This window comes from Pangasianodon hypophthalmus, chromosome 1 (assembly GCF_027358585.1).
Source record: "Pangasianodon hypophthalmus isolate fPanHyp1 chromosome 1, fPanHyp1.pri, whole genome shotgun sequence".
Taxonomy (NCBI): domain Eukaryota; kingdom Metazoa; phylum Chordata; class Actinopteri; order Siluriformes; family Pangasiidae; genus Pangasianodon; species Pangasianodon hypophthalmus.
The window spans coordinates 1,675,741-1,698,335 of NC_069710.1; the positions used below are offsets into that span (position 1 = coordinate 1,675,741).

Sequence of the window (22,595 nt, forward strand, 5' to 3'; positions counted from 1 at the left end):
ATTACTATCACCAATTTGTTAACTATTCATCTTCTTCTCATAATAGATCACCAAAAGTTTCAATTCAGGCTCAGTCACTAGCCATCCAAATGAATAAAACAATCACAAACATCTTACGAAGATTTAATGTACATTTATTCTTACCACATGGAACATATAGTATAAAGATTTCATACTGAATAAATGATATTCATTGAGCCAAAAAGGGGGAAAAGGAGGAATTTACATTACGTTTTAGCTACATAGTCTGAAATACAAATATGAAGAGTTCATGTCACTGGAGAAAAAAAATATCTCAACTGTGTTTCTTCATCTAGAGTTTATTTTGTACCAGGAGAAGAAATTAAAATATTTGTTTGCTGTACTATGGAGAAACTGTGGGGAGGCCAAAAGGTGGTTCTGTTTATAATATCTAAAGATTTTATGCTATGAACCCAACTTGAGTGTCCGCTTTCCTTCTTCATAGACAAGTGAGAAGCATAAGAGTGAAAGACAGGGCGAGAAAGAGAGACAGAGGGAAAAAAAAGTGTAATGTACAACATCTTATATACATCATAGCATGGGCTGTATCTTAGTTGAAAATCAGTCCTAGGAGGTGATTTCTTTATAAGGGTCAAGTCATACAATCAAGGGGTTAAAGAGAGGAGGTAAGGGTGTCCAAGGTTCTCGATACTTTGGGGAGAAAGCCTTTCTCTCTTTACCATCAAACTAAAGTTTAAAAACTGTTTAAAAACAAGAGTGGAGCTGCTGAGCCAAGATTTCTCCACATGAAACAGTGCTGCAGTGTTTACAGTCATAAGGAAAAAGGGTTACAGAGCTGTACAGAAAACGTCTACAATCTACTGCACAGGCTTCCATTGTTAGGGTATCCTGCTCAAGGCTGATAAGTGGCTCCTTCGGGGTTGAACGTGCAGCATCACAACACCTACAACACCAACAAAGTGTTCACTCGTCTAATCAGACTCAAATACCAGAGATGTGCACTCAAATCGCCCTTTAGTGGAGAGCAAGGGCACAGTTAACCCCAAACTCACTGTAAACGAGACAGCAACTTTGGTCAAAAGGTTCTCTGCTATTTATTTTATTCATTTATTTATTTTCATATAAAAAAAAGTAACCCACCCTTCCCCCACGGGGCAGCGCATAAAACCTGGGGTCCCTGGCCGTATCAGTTAGTTGGCAGAGTTTACAGTTTGTGTCGTTTTTTTTTTTTTTTTTTATTTCTTGAGGCTCTGGTTTATGATCCACAGCTAATTTGTGATAACCTCCCCAAAGTGAGACAGCAAAAAAGGACCAAAGGGTGAAATCCTTGCATAAATAAAAAAAAAAAAAAAAGAAAAAAAAAAAAAAGGAAAAAAAAAAAAAAAAAAAAGGGGAAACAGTCATTTTTCTCTGCTTTTCATTCCCTGCACACCAAGGACACAGGAGGAGAGGAGAGAACAAAAACCAGAGAAGGTGGAGCCACCGCTCCCCACAGCTGTCATGACTGGCCAATCAGAAAAAGTACATCACAGATGACATGGGACACTGAAGAGTTCATAAGAGGGGAGACTGAGAGGTCCAGTAGCCGCGACTCATAGAGTGTAAACTCTGAGTGGTTCTCCTCCACCTTAGCAAGGGCATGTAGAGCCCGAGCAGCCCGACGCATCATGTCCACACTTGTAGGTTCAAAGTGCGCCCCCTGCATGTGCAGCAGGGACCCTTGGCTCTGTTGGAACTGTGTGGCTGCTAAACTGTCCTCAAGAAAGCCCAAAAGGTTCCCTATACTGCCTTTTTGTACCGCAATGGCACGGGCTGCAAGGCTGTCACCCTGGGCAAGATTGGCCAAAAGCACAACTGCCATCTCCCGGCATACGGGAACCTTTCGTTCCCCGACCAGACGTACAAGGTTCCCAAAAAGCTTCTCTAGTCGACTGAAGGGAGGTGTTGCCAGAATAAGGTCCACGTTATTGTCTTGGATACTGAGTTTGCTGAGGGTTTCCAGGACCAGTCTCTGAGGAGATAAAGCGGCATTAAGCCCAAGAGTAGGAAAGGGATCCTGGGCCTCTGCAGAAGGACACACAGCCCAGTGGAGCAAGCCATCAAGCAGAGGCAAGCAGATGCTCTCGGAGTAGATGGAAAAGTCAAGCTGACCTGAAATGTTAGCCAGTGTGACCAGGCAGTTCTCTCGCAGCAGCTCCAGACAGTCCCACCACCATTCGTCCTTCTGGCCCATGTCCTTGTCTGTCTCTTCCTCCTTCTCATACGTTAAAGGGGCCTGTTTACGCTCGGGATGACGATGATGAAGCAGCACAAGGCGGCCCAATAGCAGCAGCAGCCCTGGATGCTTGGACATCTCCAAGTCATTGCCAGGGACGAAAGAAAGACTGCGGACTATGTTGGAGACACAGACACAGCGGCGGGCAAGCGAGTCCTGCCAGTCTGAAAGCGTGATTAGTGGGGCTTCGTCCTTGCTGTGAGGTTCATCCTCTAGCACAGTGACAGAGAGCTGACTCTGTGAGGAAGAACTGATGTTGGGGAGAGCCGGCTTGCTGGCCTCCTGGTTCGATCCTTCTGGTTCCTCTTCCTCGTTCTGCGATACTGGCTCCAATGAAGACTCAGGGACATTAGCAGGTTTCTCGTCCTTTTCTTCTGAAACGCCATCGGTCAACTGTCTGGTAGAGAACTGCTGTGGTTGTGTCTGCTCCTCCTCCTTCCTTCGCTCCGTACTACACGAGGGGACTACGAGGGCCTCACTCTCGATCTTCTCTGATGCTTTTTTCCTTCTACATGTTTGGGTAGGCTGTGTCCGGTTCCCTGATTGCAGTAAATCGATCTTGCTCTCAAAATGGGTCTGAATGTGCTCTGTAGTATCACCTCCACCGATACTCCAGTGCACCAGACCACTGTCGAACTCCTGAAGCCGCCCGAGCTTGCTAGAGCAGTCTACCACGAATGGATCCTTCTTTTTCACCACTTTCAAGGGAAGTTTGTCAAACTTGCTGGCCTGTTTTGGCCTCTCCTGAGTCGCACAAAGATCTAGAGGGGGTGCTTCTGTTGTTTTTAGCTCTGTAGGCAAAATGTTTTCCATCACTTTGCCCTCTTCTTCTTTCTTTATTTCACCCGCCTTCTTCTCTGTCTTTATCTGAGACTGCACTGCTGACACACGTTCCACGCGCTGCTGTGATGAGCTTTCCTCCCCTTCACCCTCCTCCTCCGTCTCACCATCTTCCTCCATACCCATTACAACTGGCTCCTCTTCATCCTCACCATTCTCTCCTTCTTTGAGAGCATTGGGGTCCAGCAGGGTTCTCTGTCCTGGGTCACCAACTTCATATTCCCTCAGAATGCCGAAGATCTCAATGAGGCAACGTCTAAAATACTCCACTATTAGTTCCAGGAAACCAGGGAGCTGTGAAGAAGACAAATATTTGATAAGAATAACAAGGCTGTGGTTGATAAAAACTGATTTAATCTTATTGGGGTAATTTTGGACATTGCTTAGAGAAAACTCACCTGCATAAGGTTAAAATTGGAGATACTGTTGTCGTCGTACAGCAGGATGTTAATGGTGTCTAAAGCCCATGTGCTCTCTGCTAGCAGACCCGATTTTAGCGACATCATGACTCGCCATGCCTCTGGTGTGCCTGAGAATCGCAAAGTTTGAGATTCATATCAGTGCACTGGTCCCAATATCTCTTGATACAGCTGCACTAATTTAACACAATGTGTAGCATAATTACTGACTGTTTTAAATGCACCTTTGACTATATTAAGACCAAAGACAATAAAACTGGCCAAAATTAACATTTCACCAGGTCTAAGAAAAAAAAAAAAAAAAAGTCACACCAATAAATCAATAAAGTATCTTTATATGAGGCCATTTTTCAACCACAGTCAAATACACCGTAGGCCTCTGAATAACATCTTTGGAAACAGGATACATGTTAGAAAAATATTTAAACACAATGCTCATAAACAAAAATCCTTCTGTATAGTGATTTAGTCTCAATCCTGCATGTTATTCTAGCACATAGCCCTGTGTTCTGTAAAGGTAAAAGTGTGGTGTTTGAGGATAAATTAGAAACGTATTGAATTACTATTGGTTTAATCTTTGAGTGTGAGAGCCCTGGATAAGAGTCAACTAAATGAAGATTAGAAATACTAACGAAATTAGCGATCATCTAGTAAAGCCGTGTAAAATGATCATCTTTGGACGTCCCATGTCATACTCCACAAGCTTTCAACCCGAACTGACAGTAACTGTGTTTTCTGCTCTTTTTCCTTTTACAGAACAGCAATTTGCCAACAATTTTTTTTATTTATTAAACAAAAAACTTATTTTATGTTTATAGTGACATTTAATGTTGCATGTCTGTGAAACAAGTTCGTTCCAGTTATCACTTACGGCAGCTATAAACAGAATTCAGCAGCGCTGTGGTATAATTTATCCTAGGCGGTACGTAAAATACCACGTGGCAGCAGTTTGAAAGTAGCATGTGCCTAGTAATACCACAATGCAATCCTGCTTTTGTCGTTTGAAGTATACTGGCAGTTTTAGTGTCTTTATTACCATATAAAAGTATATCATTCAACATATGATTTACTGAAATTTATAGCTCAGCATCGTTTCCAAAATCTTCAGGCCGTAATACATTTTCTAGTCTGCCATCCACAGTCAGAACTTTAACCTGTAAAAGACTCTCCGCCTGCAAAACATGGTGGTGCGTTTCAAATATATCAGCTGCACTTCAAACCACAGGGTTGAGCCTACCAGGGGTAAACACTTACCAATGTCTTTCATGGTGAGTCGCCTACGTGGCTTGAGAACAGGCTGCGTGGCCTCTACAGACCCTGGAGGGAACGGAGGATCTCTCCTCATCATTGGAGGCTGTACAGGTGAAGGGATGATATGGGACGCAGGCACTGGTGGACCTGCCTTCTGCATCTTGATGTTGCTGTGCATGTAGGGAGATTTACTTGGGGACGTCCTGCTCTCCATAGGCCGGGGCATGGGAGTGGGGCTGGACACCTGTGGAATGTGGTTCTGCATGGTTTGGGGAGACTGGTAGTTGGACTGCAGGGGGCGGCTCATGGGTGGCCCGGCCCCCGCGGGGCCATACGCAGGCTGCCTCGGCCCCGGCCACTGTCCTTCGTGGTTCATACGCTGCTCAGATGACATCATCTCTTCGGATCGGTTCATGCTGTGATATCCTGGGCCCTGCGCAGGTCCGCCAAGGGGTCCTTGTCTGTTTGGGTAGTTGGGGTAGCCCATCTCGCCTCTGCCCTGCCACATACCCGCCTGGGGGCCATCAGGACCTGACTGCATGGAGCTGCCCATCATCTGAGGTGGCATGGACCCTTGAGAGTTGGGGCCTGAGCCAGGCTGTATGCGATCCCTACCAAAAGGGAAAGGGAACTGGTTCTGTGGTCCGGGAGGCCGCCGTTCAGGTCCAGGGTAAGAGCTGCCGAACTGGTTGTACATTTCTGGCTGAGCCGATGAGGGAGCACTAGGAGGAGCCTGAGGCTGCTGCTGTGGCTGCTGACCACCGAACGGCCCGGCATACATCTCGCCATCATGATGGCGCTTTGCTGGAGGGTAGCCTCCCTCCCCTGGTCTCTTGTAGTTCTGGTTGGAAACAAATAACAATAAAGTACGAATTAAATTAGGCACAGCTGGGATGTTTGACGTTTGTTTCGGGCCTTTTTACTCTCTTCCTGTTACAAAAGTAGTTGCAGTTTCTTAATTTAACGTCATTTTTGGTTTGTTTCACATTTCAACGTGGTTATGAAGCAAATTACTTTCACGATTTAACATCTAATATCATGTTAAAAAATTCACTACAAATGAGGCAGTTGAGTTAATATAATCACTTACAGTCTGTTGCTGTGGAAACATTCCTGGTTGCTGATTAGGGTACGAGCCACCAGGAGGCGCACCCTGGCCAGGATACTGATTACCATAGGAATCGTGCCTGCAAAGGACATCATGTGTTAAAATCAATTTTCAGCACAAAGCAGCTGTCTGATCAAACACATTCTTTAGAAACATGTCACAGTTTCTTTCCTAAAATAAGGCAACTGACCGCTGCTGCTGCGATGGGTAGCGATTCGGCGAGTACATCCCAGTGTCAGTGTTGGAAGGCATCATGTTTGGCTGTGGTACTCCAGGTCCCATATTGTTTTCTGGGCCAATCCCTGATTCTGGCCTATAGAATTAGACATAAAAGACATAGATTGAAAAATATCCTAAACAAAACCTAAAGCTAAAACTACTCTCTTCTCTCAAAAGACGCCCACACAGGCAATATTTTTCCTGATGTTTAGGTCTTCATTGACTTTACCTTCTCTCATAGCCTGTTCCATATGGATACTGCTGCCTCTGTCCCATGGGCATATTCCCAATCGGACCTCCTGATCCACGGTTAAACTGATCTCCAAGGTTGCTGTTGGGACCCTGTCCACCAGCCATGAAAGGCTCCCCAACTACAACCATTAAAAAAACACAGACTCTTTAAAAAAATAAATAAATAAATAAAAAGGTCTGACTTGCCACACTATGACAATCACTGGCAAAAAAAAAAAAAGTACTGAAAGACATCATATAAATGGGTTTAATCTAACCAGAACACTTTTCTTGTTTGAGGTAAAGTTTGTTCACTCTGGTATACAAATCAATCGTATCGTTTTTTTTTTGTTTTTTTTTTAAAAATTAGTCACACATGACATGTTTATAACCAATGGCTAATGGTAAAAGCTTGTATTATGTCTTATCACTGGAATCACAGCAGTGATTTTATGACTCCAGATGATTCAAAGCTTAACTAACATTTAATCATTAGCGAGTCTGTTTTTCAGGTTGACTATCTATGGAAATTGTGGCTTATTATGCACAACAGTTCGTACACTGCATCTTCAAAGAAATAGTAATAAAAGTGGTATGATTTCCAGTTTCGTCCAACGGCAAGATGCTTATCTATAACAAACCATTCATCAGACCCAGAAAGGACCGTCTCTGATGGTCCTAATCTCTGACGTAACCATCGCAGAACCTCAAAATTTCAACAGGCAAACCACATTCAGCTGTTTACAAAAAGACAAAAAAAAAAACCAATACAAGTCAACCAAAGTTCGGACCTTTACGCATGCCACTAAACGGGTCCTTGTTGGGCTCGTAAGGGGCCATGCGGCCAGGCATCTCCGGAGTGCTCATGCCAGACTGGTAGCCTGAGTTGGGAGTCATGGTGTTTCTCCTAGAGAATGCTGGGTCACTGGCATCAGCAAATGGATCCTGAAGGTTCACACTGCTCCTATGAAACACACCAGATAAGTAGTTGCTCACAGTCAAATAAAATGAACTGCCAAGATACATAACCAAACGGCATGAACTCACCTGCCACTCTGCATTGAGGGCATCTGGCTGTGTGGGGTAGAAGCAGGAGTAGGAGGCTTCAAATCCCCACTCTCAGCCATAGAGCTGCTGGTGGACTGGGGGGTCTGAGGTCCCTGCAGGGAACCAGATCCAGCTGGACCATGGGAAAAAAAAAGGGAAAAACAAACATCAGAAATGTAAGGAAGGAAGATAATGTTAAAAAAAAATAATAATTGCAGTGAAATAACTAAGTTTGGTAAATATGCCCGTACCTGGGGAGGGTGGCTGGACCTTAGCCTGGTTCTTCTTGCTGTCAGTAGACATGATGTCAGGTGGTGGATCTTCTCCACGCTCAATCTTGCATTCAAAAGCATACAGACACTGGATGTACTGCTTCTTTAGCGAGCTAGCTGCACTGCTGGACGTGCCAACGTTCAGACTGGTGGCAAGCTCTCGCCACTTTTTATTCTTGTTGACCTGCAAGCAGCCACATAACAAAGGTAACCGTTAGCCAAAAAAAAGAAGTTTGTCATTCTTCCTCATGTCTGCTCAAGTGTACGCAAGTTTGGATGCAACCTCACTAGCTGCTCATGTTCTCACCTGGGTGAGACCTCCAATTTCCTTAACGGACATGTAGAGGCGGAAGAGATCGAGGGGCCTGCGGCCCACGGCAGGCAGGTTGCTCATACCCATTGCCTTCTCCTCAATGAACGCTAGGTAACGGTCCACCCACATCTTCCGTTCCGGCTCAGTGCCAAGCTCATACAGACGAGTTATCTTCTCATTGGTTGTGGTGGAGGAGCTTGATTTCTAGGCATCAAGTAGATTTTGTAGAGGAATTACACAAGCGAATCGGATGATGGCGGCTCATGTTTGCGTTTAGGGAGCTTTCACACCTATTAGTCTATTTCCCGAGTCCGAATCAGAATCTGAATACTTTTGGTTCATCTGCTTTTTGGTTTGGTTTCACAATGTACATAATTAATCAAACCAAAAAAAGCAAAGAAGTGTTGGCTGAAGGGCATTTAAGGCTACAAACATACTAATAAAACTCTTCCCTTCATTGGTTAGAAATACAGCAACAGAAGAAGGTAAACAAATCTTGGCTACATGCATGCAGAAATCACAAACGTTTGTGCCTCATGGGTCAGTAATAGCAGGTCAAATCTCACATTTGGTTCATTTCCTGTAGTCTGGTTGATTGATGCTACAGTTCGTTTAGTCTTTAGTCTTTGACCAGCTGTTTTGGTTTGTACACGAGTGTGATTGCTGTGCTCACACGCCTATATGATCCAATCCGAAGGAAAAAAAAAACACCCGGGTTCAATTCACATGAACTAAACACTATAATATGTGAAAGCTCCCTTGCGATTTTAGATGCCATATTAAACAAACACAATATAAAATGTATACACCAGTATTTGACCAAACTTTTACTAAAGTCTACTCTGCTGAAAGGGAGTAAAAGGGCTAGCAAAAGATCAGTCTAGAAAATAAGATTTTTTTTTAACATATAAAGCAATGGTTTCACAAAAATACATGACGCATTTACTAACATCAAACTCTTTATTGCCTCGATGAGGTTAAATCTAGGATAGGCGTCCCAATAACCTCAGTGATGCCTGCCATATGAAGTGACACCACTCGCTAAAGATGGATTTCATCCTTAAATTTTACATGACTTGTTATAAAATATTTGTTGTTTCCTGGGAAGCAAACCTTGGATTTGGAGTCTGACTTGGGTGTCCCGTCAGCCTTGTTATTCATCTTCTGGGCCTGGTTGAGTTTCCCATCCATACCAAATTCTGGACCAGGGGACATACCTAGAAACAAAAGAAGATACAACAACGTCAAGGGATTGTCGCTTTAACAATAATACTCATTGTTTTGTTTTTTTTTAACAAAAGAAGATACAGAAAGATATATTTAGCACTCGAATGCTCACCGCTGCTGTTGTTTGGCATGTTTCCACCCATGGGGAAGGGTGGTCCCTGGGTGTTCATCATTCCTGGCATATTGTTCATGGAGGGCCCATATGGAGGTCCTGAGCCCATCATACCAGGAGACATGTTGGGGTAACCAGGCATCCTGCGAAACAAAACGTGACGCTAAATACTAAAACCTGTGGAATTACGATATTCTTTCCCCTGGCGTGAGACTGACAAATCCTCATGTGACCATGTGACCCCCCCAATCTTTGTCTTGAAGGTGGTGGGTCCACAAGATGGCTCCCTGTTACCATTTCAGACACGGTCCAACATGGTTATCTGGGTGGCCCAGTGACCGGACACTCTCCAGGCACTACGGCTCGGTCCTGGTATCCTTAATCCGGGAAGGATACACTTAGTCTTTTATGTACCTTTCACTGATAGGAGCCATTAGGATCAATTTTTGTCTGACTTTTCCGTCAGATCTCTTCACCAAAAGTGGGTCAACTAGGTGCGATATAACTCTGAGGTTTACGGAGGTACAAAAGACCCTTAACTACAACAAGGTCTCGAATCAAGAAGGGGGCCAAGGGACACTTTAACTCTATACAGCTACAAAACTGGAGTGGATACTACAAGCTGGTACAACTCTATGACCAAATTTATGAAGCATACTGGTGCTTTAGCTGATCTTTGATCGACGTACCTGTTGTGTATGGAATTAGTAGATCCATGCTGCATGGCAGCTGCTGCTTCTTGCGGCTTCCTGTTGATGCCTGGTGGAGGGCACATCGCAGAACCAACCTGTGGGGGTATGTTGCCCATATTGGGGCCCATGTTAGGACCCATGTTGGGCCCCATATTAGGACCATAAGGACGCCCACCCATCTGTGCATGCGGCATCCTGCTAGGTGGCATTGCAGTAAAAGGTGGTCCTCCTCCCTGCCCTGACATAGGATTCATAGATCCTCCCATGCCAGGGCCTGGGTAGTTGGCATTGGGCATGCCACCATAGCCTGGCTGCCTTTGGTAACCTGCAGAAAAAAGGAAGATTAGGTCTCTTTAATATATTCTACCATACTAATAAATGCAGTGTAGCTCTACCTGCATTTTGTCTATTAGGCTAATCATTAGAGAGTCTGATATAGACATTCAGCTTTAGTGTCCCTCATTGGTAGAAAAATAAATGAAGTCCCGATAAAACTATATTCATAACATAAAATTAAACAATTAACTGTTATGACTCAATTTCATAAATGATTTCTTAATTATGTCTAAGTTTCATAAAATTTGTTTAATTACACATCATGCCCCACTAGCGGCTCACAGGTCCTTCGGTATACTAGCAGGCTGGAGTGCTGCTGTAGCACCTAGTCATAGTGGCAGCTCAACTGACGTGGGCTGTGCTACGTCAGCTGCCTCTTTTCACCCAGGCTAAAAATAGCTGCACTGTGATCTACTGGGCTCTCAAAGACCAAGACGGAGAGAGCGCAAGAGCAAGCTAAAGTCCCAAAAGATGAGTTCTTCATGTCCTAACTTCTCACACCTACACTTTTAGATTTAAACTTTACCTCGGTAAATTTATCAAAGTAATTATATATATTAAATACTTTTTTATACCAACCAAATGGACTGTTAAGTCACGTTAAATTCGAGTTCTGACAACTGACAAACCAATTATCCAAACTAAATTTAGGCATGAGAAATGTAAACATACGGAGCTTCAGTCTGGTCAAATAGGTGATCAGTGGTATAACTGATGAAACATTAATGAAAGGAAATCAATACTGAGTAATAAATAAATATCACATGATGCAGAGGCCAACACTGATGAGAATAGTAACGAACACAAACACAAATTTGTACTGTTACATAAAATTCAGCGGCAGTTCTCGTTTCGCAGAAGCACCAATGCCCAATTTTCTGGATCATATCTTCCTTGATATTTTATTATCTACACCCTTATATGGTTGGAAAATACCTGCCAGATATAGATGTAGTAAGCTAGTAAAATTTTATGCAATATTCAAATGTTTGAAAAGAGGAATTATATAAAATGGTGGAAGATTGTGATCTATTTCTCCCTGATTTAAAACCACATTCACTGATGCGTGTCTGTTTAGAGTCTTCCGATTCCTTTACCGTATGTGTACTTTAAGCTTCAAGACGTCATGGCCCTCAATTTGTTTTTGTTTTCTTTTATTTAGATGTATGAAACGCATCCTTTGGATTTTTGTTCTGACCTGCCAAAGCTTCAAAACACAGACTTTATAACTGGGTTATTAACTTTGAACTACTCGCCTTGTGGGCCATATTGGCCACCCTGAGGCCCATAGCTGCCCATTGAGTTATTCTGCTGGAAAGGTCCCATTCCACCATGCATCTGACCTCCAGACGATTGGCGAGGTGACAACGCAGAGCCAGACTGGGGAGAGCCATAAGGTGGCATTTGGTTCCTTTGCATGAATCCTAGTTTAAAAAAAAACAAACAAAAAACAGGTAAATAAAGAAGCAAGAGGAATAATAGCTTAATAAACTGTATCTCTAGACTAGGCTTTACCTCTGTCCTGGCCCATGCCAGGTTGATTCATACCAGGATGCAAAATACCATCAGACTGACCACTAGGGGGCCGAGGAGGCATCTGGCTTCCTGTAAATAAATAAACAAACGATACAGATTACCACAAACTAAAGCTTACTATGAGCAAAATGCAAACAAAGTGGATAAATATAAAATGAACAAGTGGAAACCTCTTCATCTGCCCAACCTGATGGTATTCTTCTGATGTCTTACCTGGCATGGCTGCTGGAGAGAGGGGTCCGGAGCGAGATGCCGTGGCACTAGCAGGTGAGCCGACAGGGGAGGGTGAAGGGCCACGGATGCCAGGTAGATGAGGGGAAGTGTGAGGGGAAAACGGAGACTGTGCTGGGTTGCTCTGCTCGCCCTGACTGCTAGACACTCCAGATGTACTAACGCCAGGACTGAGCGCTCCCTCTGTACCAGTGGGCAGGTCATCAATAGAGCCAGACAGATCCTACACACAAAATAAGACATAGATGATCAACATGTAGAGACCAAATCTTAAAAAGATCAGACATACAACGATAAATAAAAGATTAGCAAGACTAGGTGGACTGGTTTAGCCAGACCATGAATGCATGCTATAGGGAATAATTATGTTATAATCTTTATTAGCCACAAATACAGGCCTACAGGCTACTACTTATCTCTCACCAGCTAAACGGAAACCTGGCTAGCAATACCCTTAATAGTTAACAGTCACACTGAAGTGCTTCAACAGAAGATGACAGTTTACTTCAAAATAGAAATGATATTCTACAGTCTGCAAGAACAGTCTTTGTGTATTCTCCGTCTTCTAGTTAAATAGGCCCAAGCAATTAGGCCATGCTTTTTTCAGCTAGCCTACAGGCTGTCCAGCGATCGCTCTTAACTGCTGCTCGAAAACCCCTTGCAAAAGGAGTGAAAAAAAGATTAATAATCGGTAAGTGCCACTGCATGTTAAATAGATTATCAGCAGATTCATTTAGCGCGTTCATGAGTGCTTGTTCACTGATAGCTTGTTATCTCTGCTAAACAATTGTTAAAAACTGACATGCATGCATACACCCATCAGCCCTAACATTAAAATCACTGACAGTGAAGTGAACATTACTGATTATCTCGTTACAGTGGCAGCTGTCAAGGGATATATTAGACAGCAAGTTCTCGAAGTTGATGTGCTTGAAGCAGGAAAAATGGGCACACGTATAGATCTGAGCAACTTTGACAACGGCCAAATTGTGATGGTTAGACGACTGGGTCAGAGCTTCTCCAAAACAGCAGGTCTTGTGGGATGTTCCCGGTATGCAGTGGTTAGAACCTACCAAAAGTGATCCAAGCAAAAACAGGGTCATGAGCACCCAAGGCTCACTAATGCGCATAAGGAGCGAAGGCCCGGCTGGTCAGATCCCACAGAAGAGCTACTGTAGCACAAACTGCTGAAAAAGTTAATGCTGGCTCTGATAGAAAGGTGTCAGAACACACAGTGCATCACAGTTTGCTGCGTATGGAGCTGCGTAGCTGCAGAGCGGTCAGAGAGCCCATGCTGACCCCTGTACACCACCGAAAGAAGGAAGAAGGCGGCCTGGTCTGATGAATCACGTTTTCTTTTACATCATGTACACGGCCAGGTGCGTGTGCGTCGCTTACCTGGGGAAGAGATGGCACCAGGATGCACTACGGGAAGAAGGCAAGCTGGCGGAGGCAGTGTGATGCTCTGGGCAATGTTCTGCTGGGAAACTTTGGGTCCTGGCCTTCATGTGGATGTTACTTTGACACGCACCACCTACCTAAACATTGCTGCAGATCATGTACACTCCTTCATGGCGACAGTGTTCCCTAATGGCAGTGACCTCTTTCAGCAGGATGATGCTCCCTGACACACTGTAAACATTGTTCAGGAACGGTTTGAGGAACATGACAAAGAGTTCAAGGTGTTGACTTGGCATCCAAATTCCCCAGATCTCAATCCAATCGAGCATCTGTGGGACGTGCTGGACAAACAAGTCCGATCCATGGAGGCTCCACCTCACAACTTACAGGACTTTAAGGATCTGCTGCTAATATCTTGGTGCCAGATACCACACACACCTTCAGAGGTCTTGTGGAGTCCATGCCTCGACGGCTCAGAGCTGTTTTGGTGGCACAAATGGGACCTACACGATGTTAGGCAGGTGGTTTTAATGTAATGGCTGATCGGTGTATACAGCTGTTGTACAAAATACAGTGAATAATAAGCTGTTCTTCCATGCTGAGTATTCCAGAAACACGTGATCCCCCAACCCTGCACTCGTTTTCTACTGCACACACTTCCAAGATTGGCAGATTTGCATCTAGAAGAACTCTGTACAAAGTGAAATCAGAGGAGATGGATGCGAAATTAACTACACCCGGAAGGGAATCTCTTTCACATACCGCATCCTCTTTCATTCAGGTGACCGGGCTTTTTTCAACAAGCAAATTTTACTTGTGTCCAGTAAGACGACTGCAAAAAACATTCCCGTTCCCCAGGCACACACATAGCTAGCTGATTATTTCTGGCCAAAAATCCCTTACCAAATAACAGAAATATAGCCTTCTAGTGTCAGCACAAAATATACGTCATTTCATCATCAGGTCTCCCAGTGTCATTAAGCAATTTCTGTTTCTCAAAAAGTTTGGTTCTTAGTTTTTTGTTTTTTTTTTAAATCAGGATTGTGCTTTTAATCCAAACTTTATTCTCTACCAAGCCATGCAACACCAAAACAATTCACAAAACAGGGATTCGTCATTGAAAAGAGCAGTCATCTGAGTGTAACTAACGAACGCAACTGAGCACTTTTAAGCCTCAAAAGCACACCTCAATTTAAAAACCATAAGCACATCATTTACATGTAGAACACCCTCAGGATAAAGCTGTAATATGTGAAGAATATAAATTTGGCTGGGGGAGGGAACAACTTTATAGTAATGTGAGATAAAGGTCAGAAATGCAGGTATGTGCACAAATACAAAACATCAGCCTGTCAAAAAAAAAAAAAGAAAAATATAAAGGATTTGGTGAAGGTATAGTAAACGCGGAAGATGTAGGATTTTCACAGAACACATTACAATGTATTACAACATTCAGTCTTAACACCAAAACACGATGGTTTATGATTTTTACATGCAACATTTACAAAAACAACCGGTTTGAATAACTGGTACAAAAATAGACCTTAAGATTCACCCAACAACCTGTTACATGAGAAACAGTAAATCTTGTGCTCTTCTTTGACCATTAAAATTTTTACATTTTGTAAAGAATGGTATGTTTTGAACAATATTTTTTTCCTCATTGCGTTATACTTTACCAGCTACCGTTAAACTGAGTTTAATTTTGTCTTCAAAGCTTTGGCGCTTAATATAAAAAAAAAAAAAAAAAAAAAAAAACCTTGTGAGAACGCATGCAACCTCAATCACCAAATATGGACAAATTTGTAAAGTCTTTAAAAAAAATAAATAAATGCTGCATCTTTATTTCTTAATGAATTTTCCCCCACACATGTACCCAGCGAACTACTTGTGCTGAGCCACAAACAGCAAGCGCAACGATGCCGCTGGTCTTATTTATCCCAACTTGAAGATAGCGAGGGAAAAAAATAAACAAAAAAAAAAAAGAAAGCATTCCAAAGTTGCCATGGCTACGGTGGTAAAGTGCAGATGTGCTGAATCAGCGCAGACAAGTTCACTCCATCTGTCTAAGCCTCAGTGGTCAAAACATCTGTTGTCTGTCTCTAGCCTCCAACATTCAAATCCATTTCATTAAGAAAAGAAAGAAATCAATAGAGGCTCCATTCTGAGTTGAGATATACCTCTGAGGATTCGAATACAACAGAACAAATCATCACGATTAACGCAAGAAAAGAAAAACATCATTTTCCTCCTTTCCCCCCAGAGCCATTAGGAATCCCCCAAGCTGACACAGCAGCTAATGAGGATGTTCCTTAATGCTCTCTCACGCTGTTTTCGACAGAAACAGAACTCGCTTTATAGGTGGAAATTTGACAGATTTCTCGCCGCATACTTAAATTACACTCCGAACTCTGTCGAACATGTGAGAACCTCAAGACATGACGGGTGCGAGGACAGGAAATGAAGGAAGACTTACAGGTAGACTGGAGGGTCGTCCCTGCATGTCCTCAGAGGAGCTCTTAGTGGAGGCCACAGGCTGACTCGAGGCAGTAGCGCTGGACTGTGAGCTAAAGGATTCCTGGGAAATCTCCTGGAAAGTGAGTACACAAGCAAACACGCTGATTACTTCAACAACCAGAAAGGTCAAACAGATCTATACACATTGGATAAAAGTTAAAATCTTTCAAGTACTTGCATGTACTGCCATTAATGACAGATAATCATCGATGAACCCGAGCAACCAAAACATGGGACTGGGCAAAAATATCGGAGCTTTTATTCTTATTTGCTCAGTGAGCTAGCTAATAAACGTATGATTTGTCCACTTTTGCTTTCAATAAAATTATTTAATCCAGCTGTAAAGCTGGAATTGCTCCAATGCGCTGCTATAATGAGCGCAAATCATCTGGAAAGCGCTGCAGAAAAATAACTTCGAGCCCAGGGAGATAGAAGAGTCTGAAGAAGAGCACTGCCCTACTTGTCAGTGTGAGCACGAAATGCTAATTAACGAAGTACTTTGCCTCTTCTAGCCATTCGATTTACAGGGAAACTTTCATTTCACTGTTTGTATTCTATCCCCTAGTGGACATTATATGAACGCTGAATAATTTTCATACATTCATGGAACCACTCGGGCTTTAAAAAGCACCTTGGACACACAACACTCAACAAATGTATTTTAACAGATATTCATTAGGCTTGAGAACGTTTTTTTTTTTATTTTTTTTTTTTTATAACTTTCAAACAAGAAATTTCACTGATGCTACAACTTTCCCATTCTTGCAGTGGAATTGTTTTTATAAAAATCATAATTCAACACATTTGGACCTCCACTGCATTGGGTGTTGTTATAAACAAACACTCATATACACTTATTTTGCATTTACAAAACGCTCCAAACATTTAGGACAATTCTCGCCATCTTTCAAGGGCCACAAAGTGGCTCCATTTCTAAACTAGCGAAGGACTTCCTTTCTAAAAGGAATGCAGTTAGGATGTGTCAGTCAGTTGGCAAGAGAAAATGCATCTTCTAGCAGAGTGTTATGGAAACTCCGAAATTACCTGAGGAGGAGGAGGAAAACGCTGATAAGAAGACTGCTGCTGCTGCTGCTGCTGCTGCTGAGAAGGATTCTGGGAGTATGAGGATGGCTGCCCCTGCACTGTGGGCTGCTGGGAGGCTGGCGTAGGTGCTTGCGGGGTTTGCTGTGATGGTGGTTGTTGGGCTGCTTGGCTGTGAGTATAGTTGGACTGGGCCTGTGATGCTGGAGGAGGTTGAGGTGCTCCTTGCGGAGGAGGCTGGGACTGGGACGTCTGCTGCTGAGGGTATGGGGACTGAGTAGACTGTGGTGTAGGGGGCTGAGAGTAGGGAGGTTGGGATTGGGATGGTCCTGGTGGGGGCGCTCCCAGTGGCCCCTGGGACTGCTGAGGCATGTGGGGCTGGGGGTATGGATGCCCACCCTGCCCATGAGGGGCAGATGGCTGGGGAGGGTGAGGGTACGGTGACTGTTGCTGACCCGGGTGAGTGCCCGGGCCCTGCTGACTGTAATAAGACTGCTGTCCCTGCTGCCCATAACCACCTGGTCCCTGCTGTCCGTATGCCATCTACACAAAAGAGCAGCACCACAGTCATTAGATACACAAAACAACCTTGATGGATTTGTAAAATTACTTATTAAAACCTTGTTATTTCTCATAAAAACAAGACAACTGCAATGATAGACAGCGAGCGATCAATTGCAAAAGTTTATCACAATCTCTTTAAGGAAATGCTTCCTCGCACTAGAGAGCTGTCTTCTTCAGGAACGTTTTTCATTCATAACTGCAGAAACGTTATATCGTCTATTACATTATGGCATAGCAGCCTTGCAGCAAAAGGGTCCAAATTCAAATAACTGTAACAGAACTTACATTCCAAGTTCATCTGTTTATACAAAGAGAGACGAGAGAACATGAACAGAACAAAATTTCCCATCAGCCTTCCTCAGAAATTTCATTATGTATTAGGAAACACTGACCTGTTGGCCATACTGCATGCGACCCTGCATGGCCATGGGGTATCTCTGAGGACCAGGAGGCCCATAACCCTGGCCTGGATACGCAGGACCTTGCTGGGCCGCTGGAGGTCCTTGGTGGGGCTGCTGGGAGTACGGGCTGCCCGCTCCATACGGCTGGCCTCGCATCTTCCCCATCTGATCCATAGAGCCCGGAGTCTACGGAACCAGCACAGACGTGATTGGAGCGTGTATTACAAACATTTCACTTCGTACTCGGGTCAGAATCAAGAATTAGGGTTTATTGTATAACGAGAAAACTCACAAAATGTGACAAGATTCAGAGTATATGGATAATACGACCAACTTTCTTTAACCCATCAGCTAATTATGGCGTATAACTTTTAATAAGACTGTCAGTTCCTATCCGATATCCCGTGCAGCCATATGTAATTAGACCCATTACGAATATGGAAGACAAATCAATAAGAAACAGCAATTCAATTTTTAAGCAGCACGTTATGAAAAGGCTGTCAGTTTCAGCTCTAGAATAAAACTCCTCTCTCTCTCTTTCTTCACGATCCTCCATTCAAAAGGAAGCACAAGATGAATGTTTACTAAGCTAACCACCTTCAACAAATATAGCTGGAACCCAGAACCAGCTACTTCCACAGAAATAAACTGTAGTTCAAAGGCTTCTAGTCAGCCACTAAATCTCAGGACTGAATTCAAGCCGAGATGGGCAACGTGGCAAAAATATACACTTGAAGGCATTTTCACTATAAAAGATCTGCAGCAAGATATTTAGTAGTTTGTTGTTTCATTTATTTATCCTCAGTAAGCGCTTTATCCTGGTCAGGGTGATGGTGAATCCAGATCACATCCCAGGAACACTGGGCGCGTTTCACAACTATATTCACGACTAGAGGTCATTTAACATAATTCATCCACTGGTATGTTTTTATGAGGTGGGAGGAAACTGGAGAACGTGGAGGAAACCAGCGCAGACACAGGAAGAACATGTGAAACTCCATGTTCCAGGATCAAACCAAGTTCCTGGAGCTGTGAAGCAGCAATTGCACCAATATGCCTCCCATATTGATACATGGAAATGAACATTTTTTTTTTTTTGCAAATGTCAAAAACTAAAAGAAAAATCCAAATTCTGTTATTAGTTTGCATCATTTTGGTTCGACGCAGTCAGATAAAAATGTTCGTTGACTAAAATGTTGGGGCATTTCTCAAGTCCTACAAAAAAAAAAAAAAAAAAAAAAAAATCTAACATAAAAACAAGAGTGAAGGAGTAAAAATACTGGATACGAGTTAATAAAATAATGGCACTCATTATGCGTTAGTCCGTAGCTTTTCATTTATAACCTGCTTTTTGTTTTCAGGCTCTTTATAATTGGTCTAAATCTACTGAAACACTGTTAGCAGGTATTGAAACCAGGGTCAATAGGAGGAAAAAATAAAAGAATAAAATTCAGCAAAAGCATCAGGTGAAGAGTAAGAGTTGGGGAGGCACAAAAAAAAACCAGAAACACTTTCCCACGGTTATTAACCTGAGTGTTACCTTTTTCTGCCTTAGTTAAGGAAGTCAAGAGTGCTATATATAACTCATTTCCAATGGCCCAGTCTGCCGAATATTTAACACATCCCAGCTGTACTTTTGTTTGAGCCAGAGCCAAGTTGGCTTCCCCAAGCATTCTTGGCACAGAATGAATGACACGAGCCATAACGGCATTAGCTGGGAATGTTTTGCAATGTGACTTATGATAGACGGTATAGACATGTACGAGGACGAGGGATAGACTTTAGAATAGATCCAACAATCTTCCTTCAAAACAACTCATAAAAAAAAAAAAAAAAAAAAACCCTTGCCTGTTCAAATTTATTTTACAGATGCTGACCTGATAAACGATCTGAAATAAACAGAACAGAGATTTTATTAGAAAATGTCATTTTGGCGTAAAACGTTTCATCTACATTAAATGCAAACATTCAGACACCAAAAATAAGGTCAAAACAGCTAAGACATTCGCATGTATGTTATTTGAAACGAAGCCACGTCCATTCTCAAAAGAGTCAGAGATCAAATTCTTTACAACTATTAGGAAAAACAACAACTAACAAAAAAAAAAACGATTTCCAGTGCCATTTCATTACTGGGAATAGTCTGACCAGTCAACGTAAAGTTTTACACTTGGCCCAAAACAATTAACTGCCATTACAACACACACAACAATGATCCCTTTTAAAACAGTCTAGGTAAAAGTCTAAAAAATAAATAAATAAATGAATAAATAAAGTGTGTTTATTACAATCAGCGATAGAACAAAAATATCATCTCCTGATCATCTCCTGAAAACATTTCTACGATACATGATTAACATCCCGAAATATAGGTTTGCTGACTAACGACCACTGAAAAAAACCGATTTCAATGATTTTATTTACAAAAATATTTTACACTAAAAACGAAGGAGAGATACTTCTGTACAAAATTATCATCTAATCTGCTGCTTTAAATCATTGTTATAAAAATACTGATCGCCACATTATCTCAGAAAAGTGTATTGTGGCACAATGTATCGCGATATCGATATTTTATCGCCATATTGCCCAGCCCTTGTGTTTATTTCTATAAGCAGGTTTTATTTCCCTGCAGGACTGACAGAAGGCCTCCTTTGATAAACAACCCCAGTTTTAAGAGGCTGAGCCATAGCAGCTCTTGACATTTTCCAGAGTCCAAATTGAAAAATAAAATAAATAAAAGCAGCACATGGCTAATCTGCATAAGATAAAGCGAAGGCTCTCTTGGCAGGAGACAAAGCTGGTCTGGCTCTTTGATTGGCTGTGGGGGATGGGGAGGGCACTGGCACGCCAACATACGACGCGAGAGCCTCGAGGACACCGTACAGCACAGCAGTCGCGGCTCTCATCACGAGCCACCGAGCGAAAACACAAAACACAAAACCAGCAGCTACACAGCTACCCGTGTTAGGCAAACATCATCTTCAAACCAAGTCTATCAGGTACTGAACGCACCTACAAGACGACGGATAATGAAATCTGGAACAGTGAGAATATTAGTTTGATATATAAGTATGAAAGACTTTACAGATTTCATCTCATCACATCACCTCTAGGAGCTTTAAAGCCACGCTTTAAACATGCTATTATTCTTTAAACAATTCCCAATAGGTACGAAACAGAAAAAACAAACATTTCAATACACTACAGGCCAAGTGCAATCGTCTTATTTATTTATTTATTTTAAATATCCCAGCATTTTCACTAAACAAACAGCTAACGTACGAACTGTTTAAAGTCCTGTCTGAAAACGTGAATACGTAGTAATAGCTTGTATCTTACATACCTAGTTATACGGAGAAGAAAAAAACTTAAGTTCGGACTAACAGATCTTGATCAACAAAGACAGCTAATGATTCCTGACAAACAAAAAAACTTAAATGTATAAAAGTATAGCTAAAGGTTTCTACAACGCAACGGCCAAAATGGCATCGTACAACAACAACGACAGGAAGAAATCTGTCTGCGCTGACGGACGAAGAGATGAACACGGAGGATCTGTCGCTTACGATACCTGGTGTGTACTGCACACTGACGAGTCTGATTGGTAAAACTCTTCATGTCTTAAAGAGATCAAAAAATTAATGATAGCTATGACAACGTCAGAAATCGTGCACAATCTCTGTGACAGCAGTTAGAGAGCGACGTTATGCATGTTGAACTTTCGGTAACGCTTTTGCGCAGAGAACGTGTGGAGTTTCTTTGGTATTTATGTTGTTGAAACAATTTGTATCTCTCTCCCACTACAGCGCTCTAGGCACAGGTCTAAAACTTACACAAACTGAGTAAATAAAATCACAGAAAAGGACGAATGTTAATGCAGGAGGAAAAAAAGGTTTTAAAAAAACCTATAAAAGTTATAACCACCCTAAAAATTACGTATCTTACTGATCAAACTGAAACAGATCCCGTAATTCGTCTCCTAACTTGAAGACGGACTCGTTAAATCATCTAGCTATTATTTACAACGAACAAATATGCGTATTAATTGAAACACTTCCACGCCAATAAAACAAACAAACAAACAAACAAAAAAAACTATGCAAGTATTTCTAATTTAGGCCAATAAATCTGTACAATTTTGCAATAGATTTAATACACAATAAAATGGAAATTACCAATCTATCTGATTGTTTTTTTGACATATAACACCATGAAACACATGTGAAAACATTGTTTCTATAAATAAATAAATAAATAAATAAAAATACTACTCCGCTGAGCAATGAGAAAGCTCCTAATTGGTATGGACAGCACACCAGGAGAAGGTTAATGAATGAGAGGCAGTGAAATAAGGGCCAGCTCAAGTGAAGAACTATTTAGTGTGTAATTAAAATGACTTTTTAAAAACACAATCTAGAAAAGCACCAACAAAAATACACAAAAACCCCGTTAGAAATGTTGAATTGGCTTGATATAACAGAAAAAAAACTCATGTTTACAGTTTATTACACAGCCGTTATGAATGGACTCCACTATTTCAGAGCAGGACAATCAACTTTACACAAATTAGCATATTA

At 42.2% G+C, this 22,595-nt stretch overlaps 1 protein-coding gene across 2 annotated transcripts in view; it reads right to left on the reverse strand.

Annotated features, from left to right (window-relative positions):
* Positions 1-118: 118 nt before the first annotated feature.
* arid1aa (AT rich interactive domain 1Aa (SWI-like)) overlaps positions 119-22,595 on the reverse strand; it is a 27,880-nt gene continuing 5,403 nt past the window's right edge. The window contains exons 2-20 of one of the 2 annotated variants that reach the window (XM_053233053.1): positions 18,007-18,201; positions 17,054-17,593; positions 15,969-16,082; positions 12,074-12,314; positions 11,840-11,929; positions 11,581-11,748; positions 9,986-10,313; positions 9,297-9,439; positions 9,071-9,174; positions 7,952-8,161; positions 7,624-7,828; positions 7,373-7,505; positions 7,117-7,283; positions 6,324-6,465; positions 6,066-6,188; positions 5,858-5,954; positions 4,771-5,608; positions 3,496-3,626; positions 119-3,391 (exon numbers count right to left, since the gene is read on the reverse strand). In XM_053233053.1, coding sequence (XP_053089028.1) covers positions 1,481-3,391; positions 3,496-3,626; positions 4,771-5,608; positions 5,858-5,954; positions 6,066-6,188; positions 6,324-6,465; positions 7,117-7,283; positions 7,373-7,505; positions 7,624-7,828; positions 7,952-8,161; positions 9,071-9,174; positions 9,297-9,439; positions 9,986-10,313; positions 11,581-11,748; positions 11,840-11,929; positions 12,074-12,314; positions 15,969-16,082; positions 17,054-17,593; positions 18,007-18,201 — 5,880 coding nt within the window. In that variant the 3' untranslated portion in view covers positions 119-1,480. Of the gene's footprint in view, positions 3,392-3,495; positions 3,627-4,770; positions 5,609-5,857; positions 5,955-6,065; positions 6,189-6,323; positions 6,466-7,116; positions 7,290-7,372; positions 7,506-7,623; positions 7,829-7,951; positions 8,162-9,070; positions 9,175-9,296; positions 9,440-9,985; positions 10,314-11,580; positions 11,749-11,839; positions 11,930-12,073; positions 12,315-15,968; positions 16,083-17,053; positions 17,594-18,006; positions 18,202-22,595 lie in introns of both variants that reach the window. The other variant, XM_026913724.3, reaches the window with a different exon arrangement.